The sequence below is a fragment of the Miniopterus schreibersii genome, assembly GCF_964146895.1.
Source record: "Miniopterus schreibersii genome assembly, chromosome: 5".
Taxonomy (NCBI): Eukaryota; Metazoa; Chordata; class Mammalia; order Chiroptera; family Miniopteridae; genus Miniopterus; species Miniopterus schreibersii.
This window is the reverse complement of record NC_138106.1, coordinates 88,783,162-88,797,535: the sequence shown is the minus strand read 5'-3', so window position 1 is coordinate 88,797,535 and position 14,374 is coordinate 88,783,162. Positions and strand designations below refer to the sequence as shown.

The following is a 14,374-nucleotide window of genomic DNA, read 5'->3' as shown; positions in this document are numbered from 1 at the left end:
AAAGAATTTTGAGCATATAGGACTATATACTTGACTGCATAGTCTATAAATCTAAACCTGTTTTTATGGATGCATTGTTTGTGAGACCATGTGGTAATGGAGAACTGTAGTATTTGAAAGTATATTTGCTTCTGAAGATACATGTTCATCATTACTTTTGCCTAGGGGTCCACAGACTGAGCCCACAGGCTAAATCTGGCTGCCTTTTGTTTTTGTAAATAAAATTTTATTAGAACACAGACATGTCCATTTCTCTACATGCTATCTATGGCTGCTGTGGGGTTACAGTAGAGTCGAGTAACTGACAAGGACTATGTGGTCCTCAAGGCCTGTAAGATACTTACACTGTCTGATCCTTTACAGAAGGTCGTCAGCCTTGCATTAGCCTGTCCTGTAGGAGGTGCCGTGTAGGAGTGCTAAAGTAACAGACTCCCTCCAAGGAGGGCAAAGACATGAAGGTTCTTCAATATAGTGCTGGAATAGGACTGGGATACTCTCAAATACTCTTGAAAAAGTGCACATAATTTTAAATGTACTTAATTTGTAAACTAAAAAAATCACTGGAATCATTTATTAGTTTAAGGCCAGGAAAATTATTCTTCCTCATATAAATTCTTAAAAAAAAAAAAGTAACATACTTGGACTTACTACAAATCAAATTTAACATAATTTAATTCTCAGAATTATTTTACTGATTGGGTTTTAAAGAAATTAGTTATGAGCAGAAACTATAATGGCATTTGAAATTTGTATTTATAAATATTTAAGTTTACAAAATTTGTATTTAGACAGAGGGACAAATTAGAAGAAATCCTGCGGGGGTTAACGCCACGGAAAAATGATATTGGAGATGCAATGGTTTTCTGTCTTAATAATGCCGAAGCTGCTGAAGAAATAGTGGATTGCATTACTGAGTCATTGTCAATCCTGAAGACACCCCTTCCCAAAAAGGTATGGGAATGATTTTTCTTTATAGAACATTTAATTAAATAAAAAGGGAGATAATAGTTGACTCTTTGGATTGAAATTGGTTTCCTTTTTGCATGAGGAACTTGACTGAAGAAATCTCTTTTTTATGCAGTCTTGTTAATTGACACACAAGTTATCAACAGGTTGAAATGTAAATGAGTTACAATTTTATCCCTGCAAAAGTCATGGCTGTGGTGAGGTTGACTTTCTTATAACTATTCTAACTAGTCACGATTATTAAATTACAAACAGCCGTATGACACTAATTAAAAAAAATTCAGTATGGAATTTTTTTCTAGATAATACATTGCTGATGGTTTTTAATCAGTTTTATGTTCTCTTTCGATATTCTAGATTGCCAGATTATATTTGGTTTCTGATGTTTTGTACAACTCTTCAGCAAAAGTTGCCAATGCTTCATATTATAGAAAATTGTAAGTATAATGGTGTAAAATGATATTTGTGAAATAAAATATTTAAGGGTAAGGAGTTCAGAAGAGAGGACTGTTTTGTTAACACCCTCCAATAATAAATAATTTTAATTTCTTGTAGTTATAGAATATTCTAAAAAATTAGATTGCATTCATTGAACTAAACCACTTTAAGCTAAATTAGCAAGTTTTTATGTAAGTTTCTTGGTTAACTTGGTAATAAGACAAATAGGTAGTAACACTGTTTTTATTGACTATTTAGCCACTTGTATAGTAAATATGCTGAAACAATGGCAAACATAAAAGGAAGAGACAAAAAACAAAGCATGAGCTATAGAATATGTTTTCTTCTGATCATCATTGTATTGTTGTAGTTCATTGCTAATGCTTTCCTAGGCAATAGGAAATTATGTCGCTCTACTGTAATTAATATAGAACTCTTCGTAATTCCCCAGAGTTCCTTTTGGGGTTTATGAATTGGAGAAGTTTTTTCCAGTAACTGAAACAAAGGAAATTTGGAGGTGTGGGTTCTAATCGTAGCTCTGCCATTAGTTTTTTTGCCTTGGAAAAGTCACTTAACTCTTTTGTTTCCTTTTTTATAAAATAGAGATGAGACTAGATGGCTCAAAGTGTCCTAGGTGTAAAGTTCCTTGCTAATCAAGAGAACTACTACTTAAGACTTTTGTGGATTTTGCAGGAGAAAAATTCAGAATTATAGGAGTTAAAGGAGCTGAATTACAGTTTTAGAGTTTAAGCACCTAGTTCTTGATTTTTAAAAGATTACTTAATTTATTTGTAAGTTTGTGGAGTTTTTTTAGGTCCAGGAGGGGTTGGTTAGCATGCTGAAGTAGATAGGGATTTTTAAACAAATTCTACTATAAATATATTATTTCAATTTCAGTTTTGAAACAAAGTTATGTCAGATATTTTCAGACCTCAATGCTACCTATCGAACGATTCAAGGCCATTTACAGTCTGAAAACTTTAAGGTATGTGTACTGTTTTATTACTTATGCCTTAGTGTTCAGTATGGGGCCTGGGGGCTGAGAAGCATATTGGAGAGCTAGAAAAGTACCTAGGACAAGTATAAAACATAATTTGCATGATTCAGAAATTGTTCTGAAATTTACTGTAGTGTTCAGAAAAATACCCGAAAATTTAAAATATATTATCTAGTGTTGTTTTGTTGAGTGTTTGTTTAAGTTTTTAAGTATTTTATTTAAATACATTGAATATTAATCTTTCTTTCCAGAAAACATATTCAGAAGCTCATTTGTCTGTAATGGTATACAGTAATGCACTGCACAAGGATGGTTCAGTAAAAGGCGGTGGAGTTTCCACAAGATTGTAGTGGAACTGAAACTCCTAGCCTACTGGTGGTGTAGCCACCGTAAAGTCTAGTGCAGCACCTTCTCACATGCTTATAATGAGACTCGGGTAAACACACCTATTGTGCTGTCAGTCACATAAAAGTGTGGTACATACAGTTATGTATAGTCATAATATTTGATAAGGAATGACTTATTGTTAATCCTCACTCGAGGATATTTTTCCATTTATTTTTAGAGAGAGTGGAAGGGAGGGAGAAGGAGAGAGAGACATACACACACATCGATTGGTTGCCTCCCACACAAGCCCCTACAGGGATTGAGCCTGGTACCATTCAGTGTGAGTGCTGATGCTCTAATCATTGAGGCACACTGGCCAGGGCACTTTTATCATTATTTTAGAGTGTGCTCTTTCTAAAAAAATGTTTGTTGTAAAATACTATGTTGTGTTACCTGGCAGCAGCCTCATAAATCTCTCGAATATCATTTTCTCTTGTGCTTGATTTAATCTCATGTTTTGTACAGTAACATGCTGCATAGGCATGTAGTCCAGGAGCAGTAGGCTGTGAAGCCTAGGAGGGTCCTAGCTGTACCATCTAGGTTTGTGTAAGTGCACTCTCTGATGTTTGCACAATGATGAAATTGGTTAATGATGCATTTCATAGAATGTATCCCTGCTGTTAAGCAGCCCATGACTTTTATGATTTGGCTGGATTAGGAACATACACTTTAGTTATTCATGTTTACAAAGTATGTGCATTACTAATTTTTATAACCTCTTAAGCTGTAAACTAATGTTAAGAAAAGCCAAGCAAAATACCTTATAATTGAATAAATAGATATATTTTCATGGGAGGAATACTTTTGTAAGGAAATTTTTTAGCTTGGGAAGATGCCCAATGACTCCACTATTTAGGGTATCCAAACAAACAACACTTAAATTTTTTTTTTTTTACCTTAAATATTGATCACAAGTCAGAGTTCATATAGAGAGGTTTAGGGATGGGACAGAAAAGAAGTGTTAGCCAGAATTAGGAAGTACTTCATTGGACTATAAAGGAATTTGGGTCATTATCTTGCCTACCTTGATATGCAGCTTACCTAAGTTTCTAAGATAATGTTTTGCAGAAGTGGCCTCATGTGTACCATTAGTGGTGTGGATCTTAGGTGATCAAGAGCAAATAGTGTTTCTTTTTCATTATATTTATTTTGAGAGTGTTTTTTTTTAATTAAAAGGTGACACTGATTTGTTTAAAAGCATGGCAATGATAGTTATTTTCTTTAAATTTTAAAAAGAATGTTGATTTAAAGAAAAATTCAGCAAATTGTAACGTTCATTCTCATGAGATGAAGTTTGAGACATATTGTCGTAAATAATAATTTGTTGTGTTTTTCTTATTTATTTAGCAACGGGTAATGACCTGCTTCAGAGCATGGGAAGATTGGGCAATTTATCCAGAGCCATTTTTGATCAAACTACAAAATATTTTCTTAGGACTTGTAAATATTATTGAAGAAAAAGAAACAGAGGTAGGCACTCAGTGTATTTTTCTGATTATTTTATTGATTGCGTCTCTCCTTTCCTCTCTTTCTAAATTCAGAGACAGAAACCTAGAAACATGGATTTGTTGTTCCCCTTACTTATGCATCACTGGTTGATTCTTGTATGTGCTATGACGGGGGGTCAAACCCACAACCTTGGTGTATACCAGCTTAGCTACCCGACCAGGGCTGTGTCCGATTATTTTAAAATTTATTTCTGGGGATGCTGTGGAGGTGTGATATCTTACAGATGTAACATTTCTTCATGAAAATACTTACTCTTCACCACTAAGTAGTGGATTTAGTTACTGGAATTCCTAGAACCTAGGAGTTGAAATTATTTGTAACAGGAATTCTCTGTTTTGGGTTCTTATGTGAAAATCAGTGGCTGGTTTTTTTATTTGATGATGTGAAAAGATTTACAATATAATAATAGAAAAAAACAAGTAGTAGAGCAATATACTGAGCATGATTTCATTTTGTTAGACTAAAGATAACTCTATAAGAAAATATGTACATGAAAAGATGTACCACAATGATAGTGGGTTCTATTCGTCACTGTTCTGTTGCTTTTTATCTCCTCAGTAGTCGAATCCTTCATCTTTATAATTCTAATCCAGGTGTCATATTTTATATTTTCACTTTCATTCTTTCAAGATCCTCCTAATTGACCTCCCTACTCCAAACACATTGGTCCTTGTTTCAATTTTTATTTTCTTCAGTGTACAATGTTTCCTCCTACCATAGACCTTTGTACATGTTTTCCCTTCTTTCTGGAACATGATTTTTATTTTACCTGAAATCCTTCACACCCCAGTTTAAGCATAACTTCATAGAGTCTTCTCTGACTTCTGTAGGTGAAACTGACTTACTATGTACTCTAAGTATGATGTACCCCTTGTTTTAGCATTTGTCTGAGTTGCAGGTATCTGTATGTTATTGTGATTATCTGATTGTCTGGCTTTCCCCTCCCCCCAAATTCTAAGCTCTGTGACAGAAGGGACCAAGGGACTAAGCTTGTTGTAAGCTCATTGTTGTGTCCTTGGTGCCTCACATGGCACCTGGTGTCAGTAAGTGCTTGGTTAATTGACGCATCGTGCACGAGTGACTGCTGCCGCCTTGTTGGTCGGAATGATGAAATATATATACTTTTTTTTTTAATGCTCACCCAAGGATGTTTTTTCCATTGATAGTTAGAGAGAGTGGAAGGGAGGGAGCGGAAGGAGAGAGAGGAACATCGATGAGGGAGACACATTGGTTGGTTGCCTCCCATGGTGGGGATCAAACCTATAACCCTGGTATGTGCCCTTGGCTGGGAATGGGGCCTGGTTCTAACCTCTGAGCCACACTGGCCCGGGCACAAAATACAGGGCGGGGCAAAAGTAGGTTTACGGTTGTGAGTACCCAAAACAGTTTATTCTTGTATTATTACTTATTGATTATTGTCTTATTTTTCATACAAACAACTGTAAACCTACTTTTTATCCCACCCTATATGTTCTTATGTTCTCATGTTGGATCTGGAAATGTGGGTATCCATCCAGTTGGTGTGTTCTGTGCTGCAAATTAATCTTCAGCAGTATGACTTCAGCAAGTTAAAGAAAATGTGGCTATAGTACGTGTGTTCCCACAGGATGTCCCAGATGACCTTGATGGTGCCCCTATTGAGGAAGAACTTGACGGTGCACCTTTAGAAGACGTGGATGGAATTCCCATTGATGCTGCTCCCATCGACGACCTTGACGGCGTCCCTATAAAGAGTTTCGATGATGACCTTGATGGAGTACCTCGTAAGTTCAGACTGATTAAATCTAGCTAATAGGTTTGATTCCAAAACTCTTTAATTTCCATAATTAAAGCTGAAATGGAAAAGGGTTATAATTTCTGATTAAGACATCAGTCATTTGTGTTTTATTTCGCCCTTTTCAGAATTCAAATACAAGTGATTAAAATTGACTATGCCAAGAAAATGGCTTTCTTTTTGGTCACATTTCTTTGTTGGGACAGTTAGCCTTTTATATTAACAAGCTTCTCTTTTTGTCTTAATTGTCAGGAAACTAAAGGTCCAATATTGTGCTCAATTGTGTTCATAATCCCAGGTTCCTGGTTTTACCAGCTCTGTTTTTATTATTAGTCTTCCTGACTAATAGGTTTATTTTTACTAGCTGCCAAAAATCAGCTTTGGAAATAAGAATTATACACAGTCATTACATTTGAATTATGTTAAAATATTGCACAACATATGAAATCTATGGTTTAAATAGTAAATAAGTAAAGGTATTAAAGATTCTTTTGCTTCCTTCTTGAATTTGCTTGAATTAATAATAACCTACATGTTCTGAGTTGACTTATATACTATTTAAAAATTGGATCTCAGGTGCAAAGAATTGGATTAGTCATAATCCTTGTTTTTGAAACTAGAATTATTAGTCCATGTGTGGCCTGATTTTACTTTTTAATAATATACTGCAGTGATTTTCAATCTTTTCGTCTCATGGTATATGTGAACTCATTACTAAAATTCTGCAGCACACCAAAAAATACATTTTTTGGCTGTCTGACAAAAAATAGGTCTAATTTTGATTCATTCACACCAGACGGCTGTTGTTGGGCTGGCTGTTGTCATTTTTTTTTTTTTTTTTTTTTTAAATATATCTTTATTGATTTCAGAGAGAGGAAAGGAGAGGGAGAGAGAAAGAGAGAAACATCAGTGATGAGAGAGTCATTGGTCGGCTGCCTCCTGCACGCCCCCAACTGGGGAATTGAGCCTGCAACCCGGGCATGTGCCCTGACTGGGAATTGAACCCCGATCGCCTGGATCCTAGGTTGATGCTCAACCGCTGAGCCATGCCCGGCCGGGCTGTTGTCATTTTTTTTATTTGACAGCCTGAGGAAAAAGAGGTCAGTGCTCCTGACTAAGTAGTCAGGTATGACATGTTTTAAACATTCTTGCTGCACACGGTTGAACGTCACTGATGCAGTGAATGCCCATGAACTCTTTTAAGTGAGGCCATCCCCTGGAAGTCAGGGTTAATGGCGTATCTTCCCTCCCTAGTGGATGCGACTGAGGACTCAAAGAAGAATGAGCCGATATTTAAAGTGGCCCCATCAAAATGGGAAGCTGTGGATGAATCTGAATTGGAAGCACAGGGTGAGTAAAACACACATAACTGGGTTTTAGAAAATTTCTTACTTAAACTCAGTCATGTGTGTGTGTGTGCGTGCGTGTGTTCCTTTTATGTTTTACAATATTTAACCTGAAGACCCAGTGTTACCATATTTATATCTAGTGGCTAGATTTCCATTGTGGTATTTGTTATAATTCCCTTAGATCTTTCCGTTTGTATGCTTTGAGAGTAATTAGAGAAATCACTAAACGCCTCTCGGGTTAAGGCATTTCAGTAGAAAATGTAGATGGGAGGCTGCGTACCTGATTGGAAATCTACGTAGAGGTCAGTTTCAGAGAAACCAAGCTTTGACCTTCCCGTAGTGCTTGACTTAACTAGATCTGCCTTCCATACTTACATGGACATGTATCCTCATGCTTATAATCTATAATTGTTAATACTTGTGGGTTCTAATGAAATAAATCTTACCATCCAGCATAGAAACAAGGATGACATTTGTCATTTCGTGAGTTTGAATAAAAGGATAGTGTAGGTGTGAGGAGGAAAGAAATAGATTTGAGCATAGAAATGGCCATTCAAAGAATAGATAAAGGTAGATAACCTACATATATAAAGTCTCCATTCTAAAGCTAGGGTTCTACTAAGCTGCAGAAATGCTAATTTACCTTATGGAATTACATCTTTCCCCTCCATCCAGCTGTAACAACGTCTAAATGGGAGTTATTTGACCAGCACGAGGAATCAGAGGAAGAAGAAAATCAAAAGTAAGAATCTACGTTTTGAATGTACTCAGTTTCTTACTGCGTATGTGCTCCCTTTTCCTTAAGAGGGACTTGAAATAATAGTGACGAGGGAAACTTCACGGTTAAAACCTTGTCAGGAGGATCATTTCTAGTTCTCCATTGTTTTCCTAGTGAATAAGGAGCTTTAGATTTCTGGTTCTGCTGCATCTGGTTTCACTTTGCTTTTGAGTTTATTTTTCTGTGCTAAGTATTACATTCTCACTTTGTAGTTACTAAATGGTCACCTGCATTTATTTAAATCTTTGTTTAGGCTTCACAGAAAGTGATTATTAAAATGAGAATAGGAAGGTTATGCTTCTTTTCTTTTGGATTGTACATTGCTGGAAAAATACATATTGCATTGCGACCATTCTGTTCTGTTATTTAAATGTAAAAACCTCAAAAGAATTAAGATTAAAAGGAAAAAAAAAATCCTTAATGCATAAAGAAATGATAATTTTGAATTTTGCTCCATTGGTAATCACCCCCAAAAGTTTTTTGCATTTAATGCCAAATGTAATTATAGGAATCCCTTCTCCCAAATTCTCTGGCAAGATTATATTAGTAATTTTTTGGTGGCACTTGACACCTTTTAAAATAGTTGCAAAGGAAGTTGATTTTTTAAAATAGGAACAGAGATGGCCTCAAGAACTCAAAGTGGAGGTTTCTGGTTTTTTTAATCTTTGGGGTTTTTTTTGCTCTCAAATGGTAGTGAACAAAGGGACCTTTGTGTCCCATCACAATTTGGGCATTTGTATGGATTCGATAAACGGGTATTAGTAGCATTTAGATTGTTAAGGAAATGTAATTAATCAGCATTTGTGGAAACAATTGTATCTGATGAGGAAAGCGTGGCTACAGTGATGCCGCATGAGTGTCCCTGTGATCAGAACAAGTCAGCAATGGTTATGACAAAGTATTTATAAAATATAGATGTGGTTTGCTAATGGAAATCCCTGAGACTGTTTAGGAGTATAGGAATTGGGAACAGTTCAGTCTGCTTTAGAATACTGGTTTTCTTAACTGGGTCTGTATCTATAATCCCGTTAATAACGTATCTTACCATTGTAGAATCACTACTTTAGAATGAGTCTGTGTACTCATAGAATGATTTAGAGGAAAGAAAGAGTAGAAAAGTCATCAAGGAGCCCAAATCTTGTTCAGTTGGTTTTGTTTCTAAAGGTATTAATTTTTTTTGGCATAAATTTGGTATTTGTGTTAATCTTTGGAATGGATATTCCTTGTAGTGTTGAGAGTAGAATAATCATACATTCATACAATAAAGCATGGATTACTGAAAATATAACTTAATATTTTTTATTCTTATAGGAGCCCTAAATAAATAATTTTATGAAAGTACAAAGCAAGGAAGTTTTGCACATACAGCTTTCTGACCCTTGAAATTTTCCTGTATCTCACTACTGCTCTCTAGTGGCTGAATCCAAAATGGCTTTTTACTAAAGATCCACTTTTTGAAACTATTTATGGCAGAAGTGTGATTTTAAAAAATATGTAGCACCACGAATACTTTGGAGAAAACTTCCAAATAGTAATATAACTTCATTTGTAATGATAGAGTCTTGAATTTCTATTTCTTTAAAGAAGAGCACGATGAAGTTGTGATAAGATCTGAACCCAGAATTGGTAACTTAAGAGCTAAAGTCAAAACCAATTAGAACACACTGCTTGGGCCTTGAAAAATTAAAATAGCAATTCTAAAATGTTATCTATTTTAAATTATTGAAGTGTAGTGTGCCTCACTTAAAGTCTTAATAATATGGTTAATGTTTTAGTGTCCAGCCATCTAGATCCTTTCTGTGTATATATAAAAACATGCATATCATTTTAAACATAAGTTTTATAATACTGTACCTACTATTCTGTGACCCATATTTGTTACTCTGTGTCATGGATATTATTTCATGTCAGTCTACATATTTATCTGCTCCGTAGTCATCTGTATTTAAAAGCAGTCATTGAGGTAAGTGCGCAAGGAATATTTGAAATAACGGGGGGGAAAAATCGGAACATATAAAAAGCAGCTGGAATTTAAGTAATTTCTATTACATAGATACCACAGTTTAATTAGCTGTGTCCTGCCCTTATTGACCCTTTCTAGAATATCCTTCGGTAAACACCTGCATTTAAATGCATCCACATGTGCATATGCACACACACACACAGTTTAACTATTTAAAAGCATCTGAAACAAAGTTTTATGTCCCATAAAACAAGAAATTCTTGTGTTTAAAAATTAGCTAAAAAATACATTTAGGAAGTTTTTGACAAATTAATGAGAAATAATAGGTGAATGGTTTATTTCCAAAAATAGTATAGTTTTTTTTTTTGGTTTGTTTTTTTATAGCTGGTTTTCACTTTTTCTCCTTACCTAAGTATTGTATTGGGTTGTACCTATATGTAGTACTAATGATTTGTGGGCTCTGAAAGTATTAAGTTTATAAAGCATTTTAGTAAGGTTCTGGAGAGGACCTTTGGATGAGAAATTAAAAGGCTCTTTTTCTCTTAGTTTCATGTCTTTTCTGATTCTAAATTGCCAATACTTTAATCTGCCTTGCTTAAGTTTTTCTCATTCAGACTCTAAAATAATGAAATTTTTATTTGGAAACAATTTGGTTATAACTGTTTTTATACATTATTATGGATAGTTTTGTGTATATACTAAAAGGACTCATACTTATGGTAGAATGTATGTAGTACCCAAATACCAACATGTAAGGACTTTGCAGGCTCAAAAATTACAGAGAAATGGCATATTTAGTAGGCTAAGCCAGTAATATTAGCATACAATATTGTTTATAATGGAATTTTGTTTATATACATAAACATTCTGAGTTTGTACACGGATGACTCGTTTTGCCCAGATTTAAGATACACACACACAAAGCCCAGGTGCAAAACACACAGCCTTTTCTTAAGGCCCTTCATTTTGTGTGTGTGTGTGCGCGCGTGCACATACACATACCCGCACAGATAACATTTTGTTAACCCTGTTGTAGTAGTGATGACCAGCTTTACACATAGTTACCTGCCTGTCTGTTTCCACTAGATTGCTTCTGGAAGGACTGGAGAAATTTCTTCTTTGTATCCCTTCCCATGGTAGTCAGTCAGTTTTTCATTTTTCTTCTTACCTGACAGAACTAGCACAACTTTCAGAATCATTAGTGTGCCAATATTTAAAATTCACACATGGCTTTCATTATTCCTAGGCTTATATGCTAATCAAATAAGGTCTTTACATGCTGCATTGATTGTTTCATAGTAAATCTGCGTGCCTCAAGCTGATCTATCTTTTAGTTTGTAGGCCCCTGGTGAAGGAAAGTAAGCACTTGGCTTTTTAAACATTAAGCTGGGAGAAGTCACTCTGAACGGTGATGTTATTTAACTGCCGCAGGAAAAGTTTGTTGCAGAATGAAAGGCACACACAACATTAACATAAGCAGAATTTTTTAAAGTATGGTTATGTTGAAGCCCAAACTTTTTCTGTGGAGGAAACAGTTTTGTAAAATTTGATCAAATATTTTGTAAAAATGTTTTGGTGATGAATTTTCCTCTTATGTTTTGTTAACATTATTTAAGCTCTAAGGCAGTTGTAGCCAGACTATTAAGTGTAACTCTTTCCTCCCTTGACATACAACGTATTCTGCTTATTTCCAAAGTCAGGAAGAAGAGAGCGAAGATGAAGAGGACACTCAGAGCTCCAAATCCGAAGAACAGCATCTGTATTCTAATCCTATCAAAGAAGACATGGCTGAGTCCAAGTTCTCCAAGTTCTCTGAAATGAGTGAGGAGAAACGAGCCAAACTCCGTGAGATCGAGGTTGGTATCGCAGTGAAGCTGACGCCTCGCGTCTTCCCCTTTTCTCCGAGCTGGGCTTCCTCCTGGCGTCACCACGTTCCCTGTGCCCAACAATTGGTATGGTAGCCGCCTTCCTTCAGGCCTCTTCCTTCAAGCATCCCTTCTCCCCCTGGAACCTTTTCGTTACTCATCTGGATTTTTTTCCCTATTTCTCTCTGTTGAGATTAGTGTTACGATGTGTGCATTATGTTTTGTGGGGCTTTTTTGATTGCGGGCTTATTTAATGTCTGTATTCCCCACTAGGGTGTGATTTCCATGAGGGGAAAGGATGGTGTCTATTTTCTGTTTATCGTATCTCCATCGCCTGGCACCTAGGAGATCCTCTGAAGACATGGATTCTAATGAATAGATTGTGTCTGACATCATGAAATCCATTACATTTTGAGTGTACATAGAATATAAGAAAAGTGAGATATTTTCTGGCATGTTCAAGTTATGTGTACATTGTATTACAGTACGCTAACTTTAAGTGTCTGCACCATTTAGTGATGGCAAGAGAGAAGACATTAAGTGGGGCTTAACAATAAGGAGAAAAACTTACGGCAGAGTCCAAACTTGTCTCCAGCAGACTCTTCCTTCCTCCATCCCTCCTTTTTAAATGCCTCTTTTTATTATCAAAGGTATTCAAACATGTCAGGGAAGGTTTTATAATGGGGACCTTCCTTCCTGTCCTTGCCCCAAGGTGATGAAACATTCCCAGTAAATATTAGTAGTTTAGCAGTCAGTCCAGAATCTCACAAGTGTACATGAGTGGCTCAGTTAGTTGGACGTTGTGCCACGCACCAAAAGGTTGCTGGTTCCATTCCTACTCAGGGCACATGCTCTGGTTTCAGGCTCCATCCCAGTAAGGAGTGTGCAGGGGGCAGCCAATTGATGGTTTACTCTCGCATTGATGTTTCTCTCCCACCCTCACCCTCCCTCACTCAAAAAAAATCCAAAAAAGAAAAAGTGTACATGAGTGAATTTCAGTACTCTGTCCGTTCATTTAACAGTTTGTTTTGAACGCCTGTTCTATGTCAGTGCTGTTCATCTTCCTGATAATTTGTTACCTTATTTCCCCTTCTCTGCCTACTCACTGCTACAAATTCTTGTCTACCTCTTTCTCAGGTATCACCATGCCAAAAAGTTAACACAAAAAGCATTTTGCTTACTTAACACAAAATCATAGGGTATTAATTGTAAGCTGAGAGGAGGGATTTCACAGTTAGGTTGATTCATTTTTCCTGGGATGTGTTCAGCTACACTCTGTAGAGTTTTGAGGGGTGTAAGGTGGGTGTCAGTGACCGCACTCACCGTTGCCCTTTTCGAGCTGCAGGTGTCCCTTTCTAACTCGAGAACTCCTCCTGGCCTTGCTGAACTCCTTCTTACTTATCTGAAGAAACTACTGGAGTAGAAATGACAACTGAGCTCATCAAAAATATATTTTCTTGATAATCGAAGTGACATTTTGATAATTAAAAATGCCAAAACAGACTGATTATTCTTAAATACTCTATTTCCTTAATGGTTTAAAGGGAACTGTGATTTGGCCTTTTTGTTAATTTGGATGGCCTGTATACATGTGGTAGGTGTGCGCGCACATTCCCATTCTTTGTGCTCTCTGATAATCTGGCCTCTCCGTCCTTTCTTTGCTGGACATTTGGCGATGGTTTCCCTTGCTCTTGTAGTGCCTGCCTCCCACAGCTTACCCTTTTGGGATTTTCATTGTGAACCAAATTTTAATTATAAAATGTAGATCTTTGGGGAACCAGGTACCAAATTGATTATCATTGTGTTGCGATAAGTTCAGAAGGGCGTGGACTGCACTCGTGGTTTTGAGTCATCTTATATGGTTGTGCAGAGAGAGCCTGTGGGTCCCGCCTGATCACTGGCGTTCTGCAGAGGTGGGCTTGTCTGACAAGTGGCTTTCACATAGGGAGTTTTATGTTGATGTTATATTTTGACCGAGTTCTTATCTTGCTACTTTGCTGTATTGATGTTTTTCCTTTTTATACACTTGTTTCGAAAAGACTTTTTTAAATTGAATTTATTGGGGAACAGGTTTCAAGTGTACAGCTCAATAAAACATCATCTGCACACAGCATCGTGTGCCCACTGCCCTAGGCAAAGTCTCTTTCCATCCTCATTTCCCCCCCTTTGCCCACCTCCAGCTACCCCTCCCCCCTTCCCTCTGGCTGTCACCACACTGTTGTCTGTGTTCATGTGTTATGTATATATGTATGCATGTGGGGTTTTTGGGGGTTTGTTTGGTTTTTTTTTTTGCTTAATCTCATCACTTTCTTTCACCCAGTGCCCCTCTCCCCCCAGCTGTCAGTCTG

At 36.5% G+C, this 14,374-nt stretch overlaps 1 protein-coding gene across 5 annotated transcripts in view; it reads left to right on the top strand.

Annotated features, from left to right (window-relative positions):
- Nucleotides 1-14,374, top strand: part of U2SURP (U2 snRNP associated SURP domain containing) — a 52,393-nt gene that overhangs the window by 29,041 nt on the left and 8,978 nt on the right. For all 5 annotated transcript variants that reach the window (XR_013998830.1, XM_081137856.1, XM_081137857.1 and 2 more), the window contains exons 17-24: nucleotides 789-951; nucleotides 1,324-1,403; nucleotides 2,302-2,389; nucleotides 4,136-4,258; nucleotides 5,904-6,060; nucleotides 7,326-7,421; nucleotides 8,096-8,162; nucleotides 11,858-12,017. Coding sequence is in view for 4 of the 5 variants with exons in the window: in XM_081137856.1 (XP_080993982.1) it covers nucleotides 789-951; nucleotides 1,324-1,403; nucleotides 2,302-2,389; nucleotides 4,136-4,258; nucleotides 5,904-6,060; nucleotides 7,326-7,421; nucleotides 8,096-8,162; nucleotides 11,858-12,017 (934 nt within the window). In the remaining variant the exon portion in view is untranslated. The remainder of the gene's footprint in view (nucleotides 1-788; nucleotides 952-1,323; nucleotides 1,404-2,301; nucleotides 2,390-4,135; nucleotides 4,259-5,903; nucleotides 6,061-7,325; nucleotides 7,422-8,095; nucleotides 8,163-11,857; nucleotides 12,018-14,374) is intronic.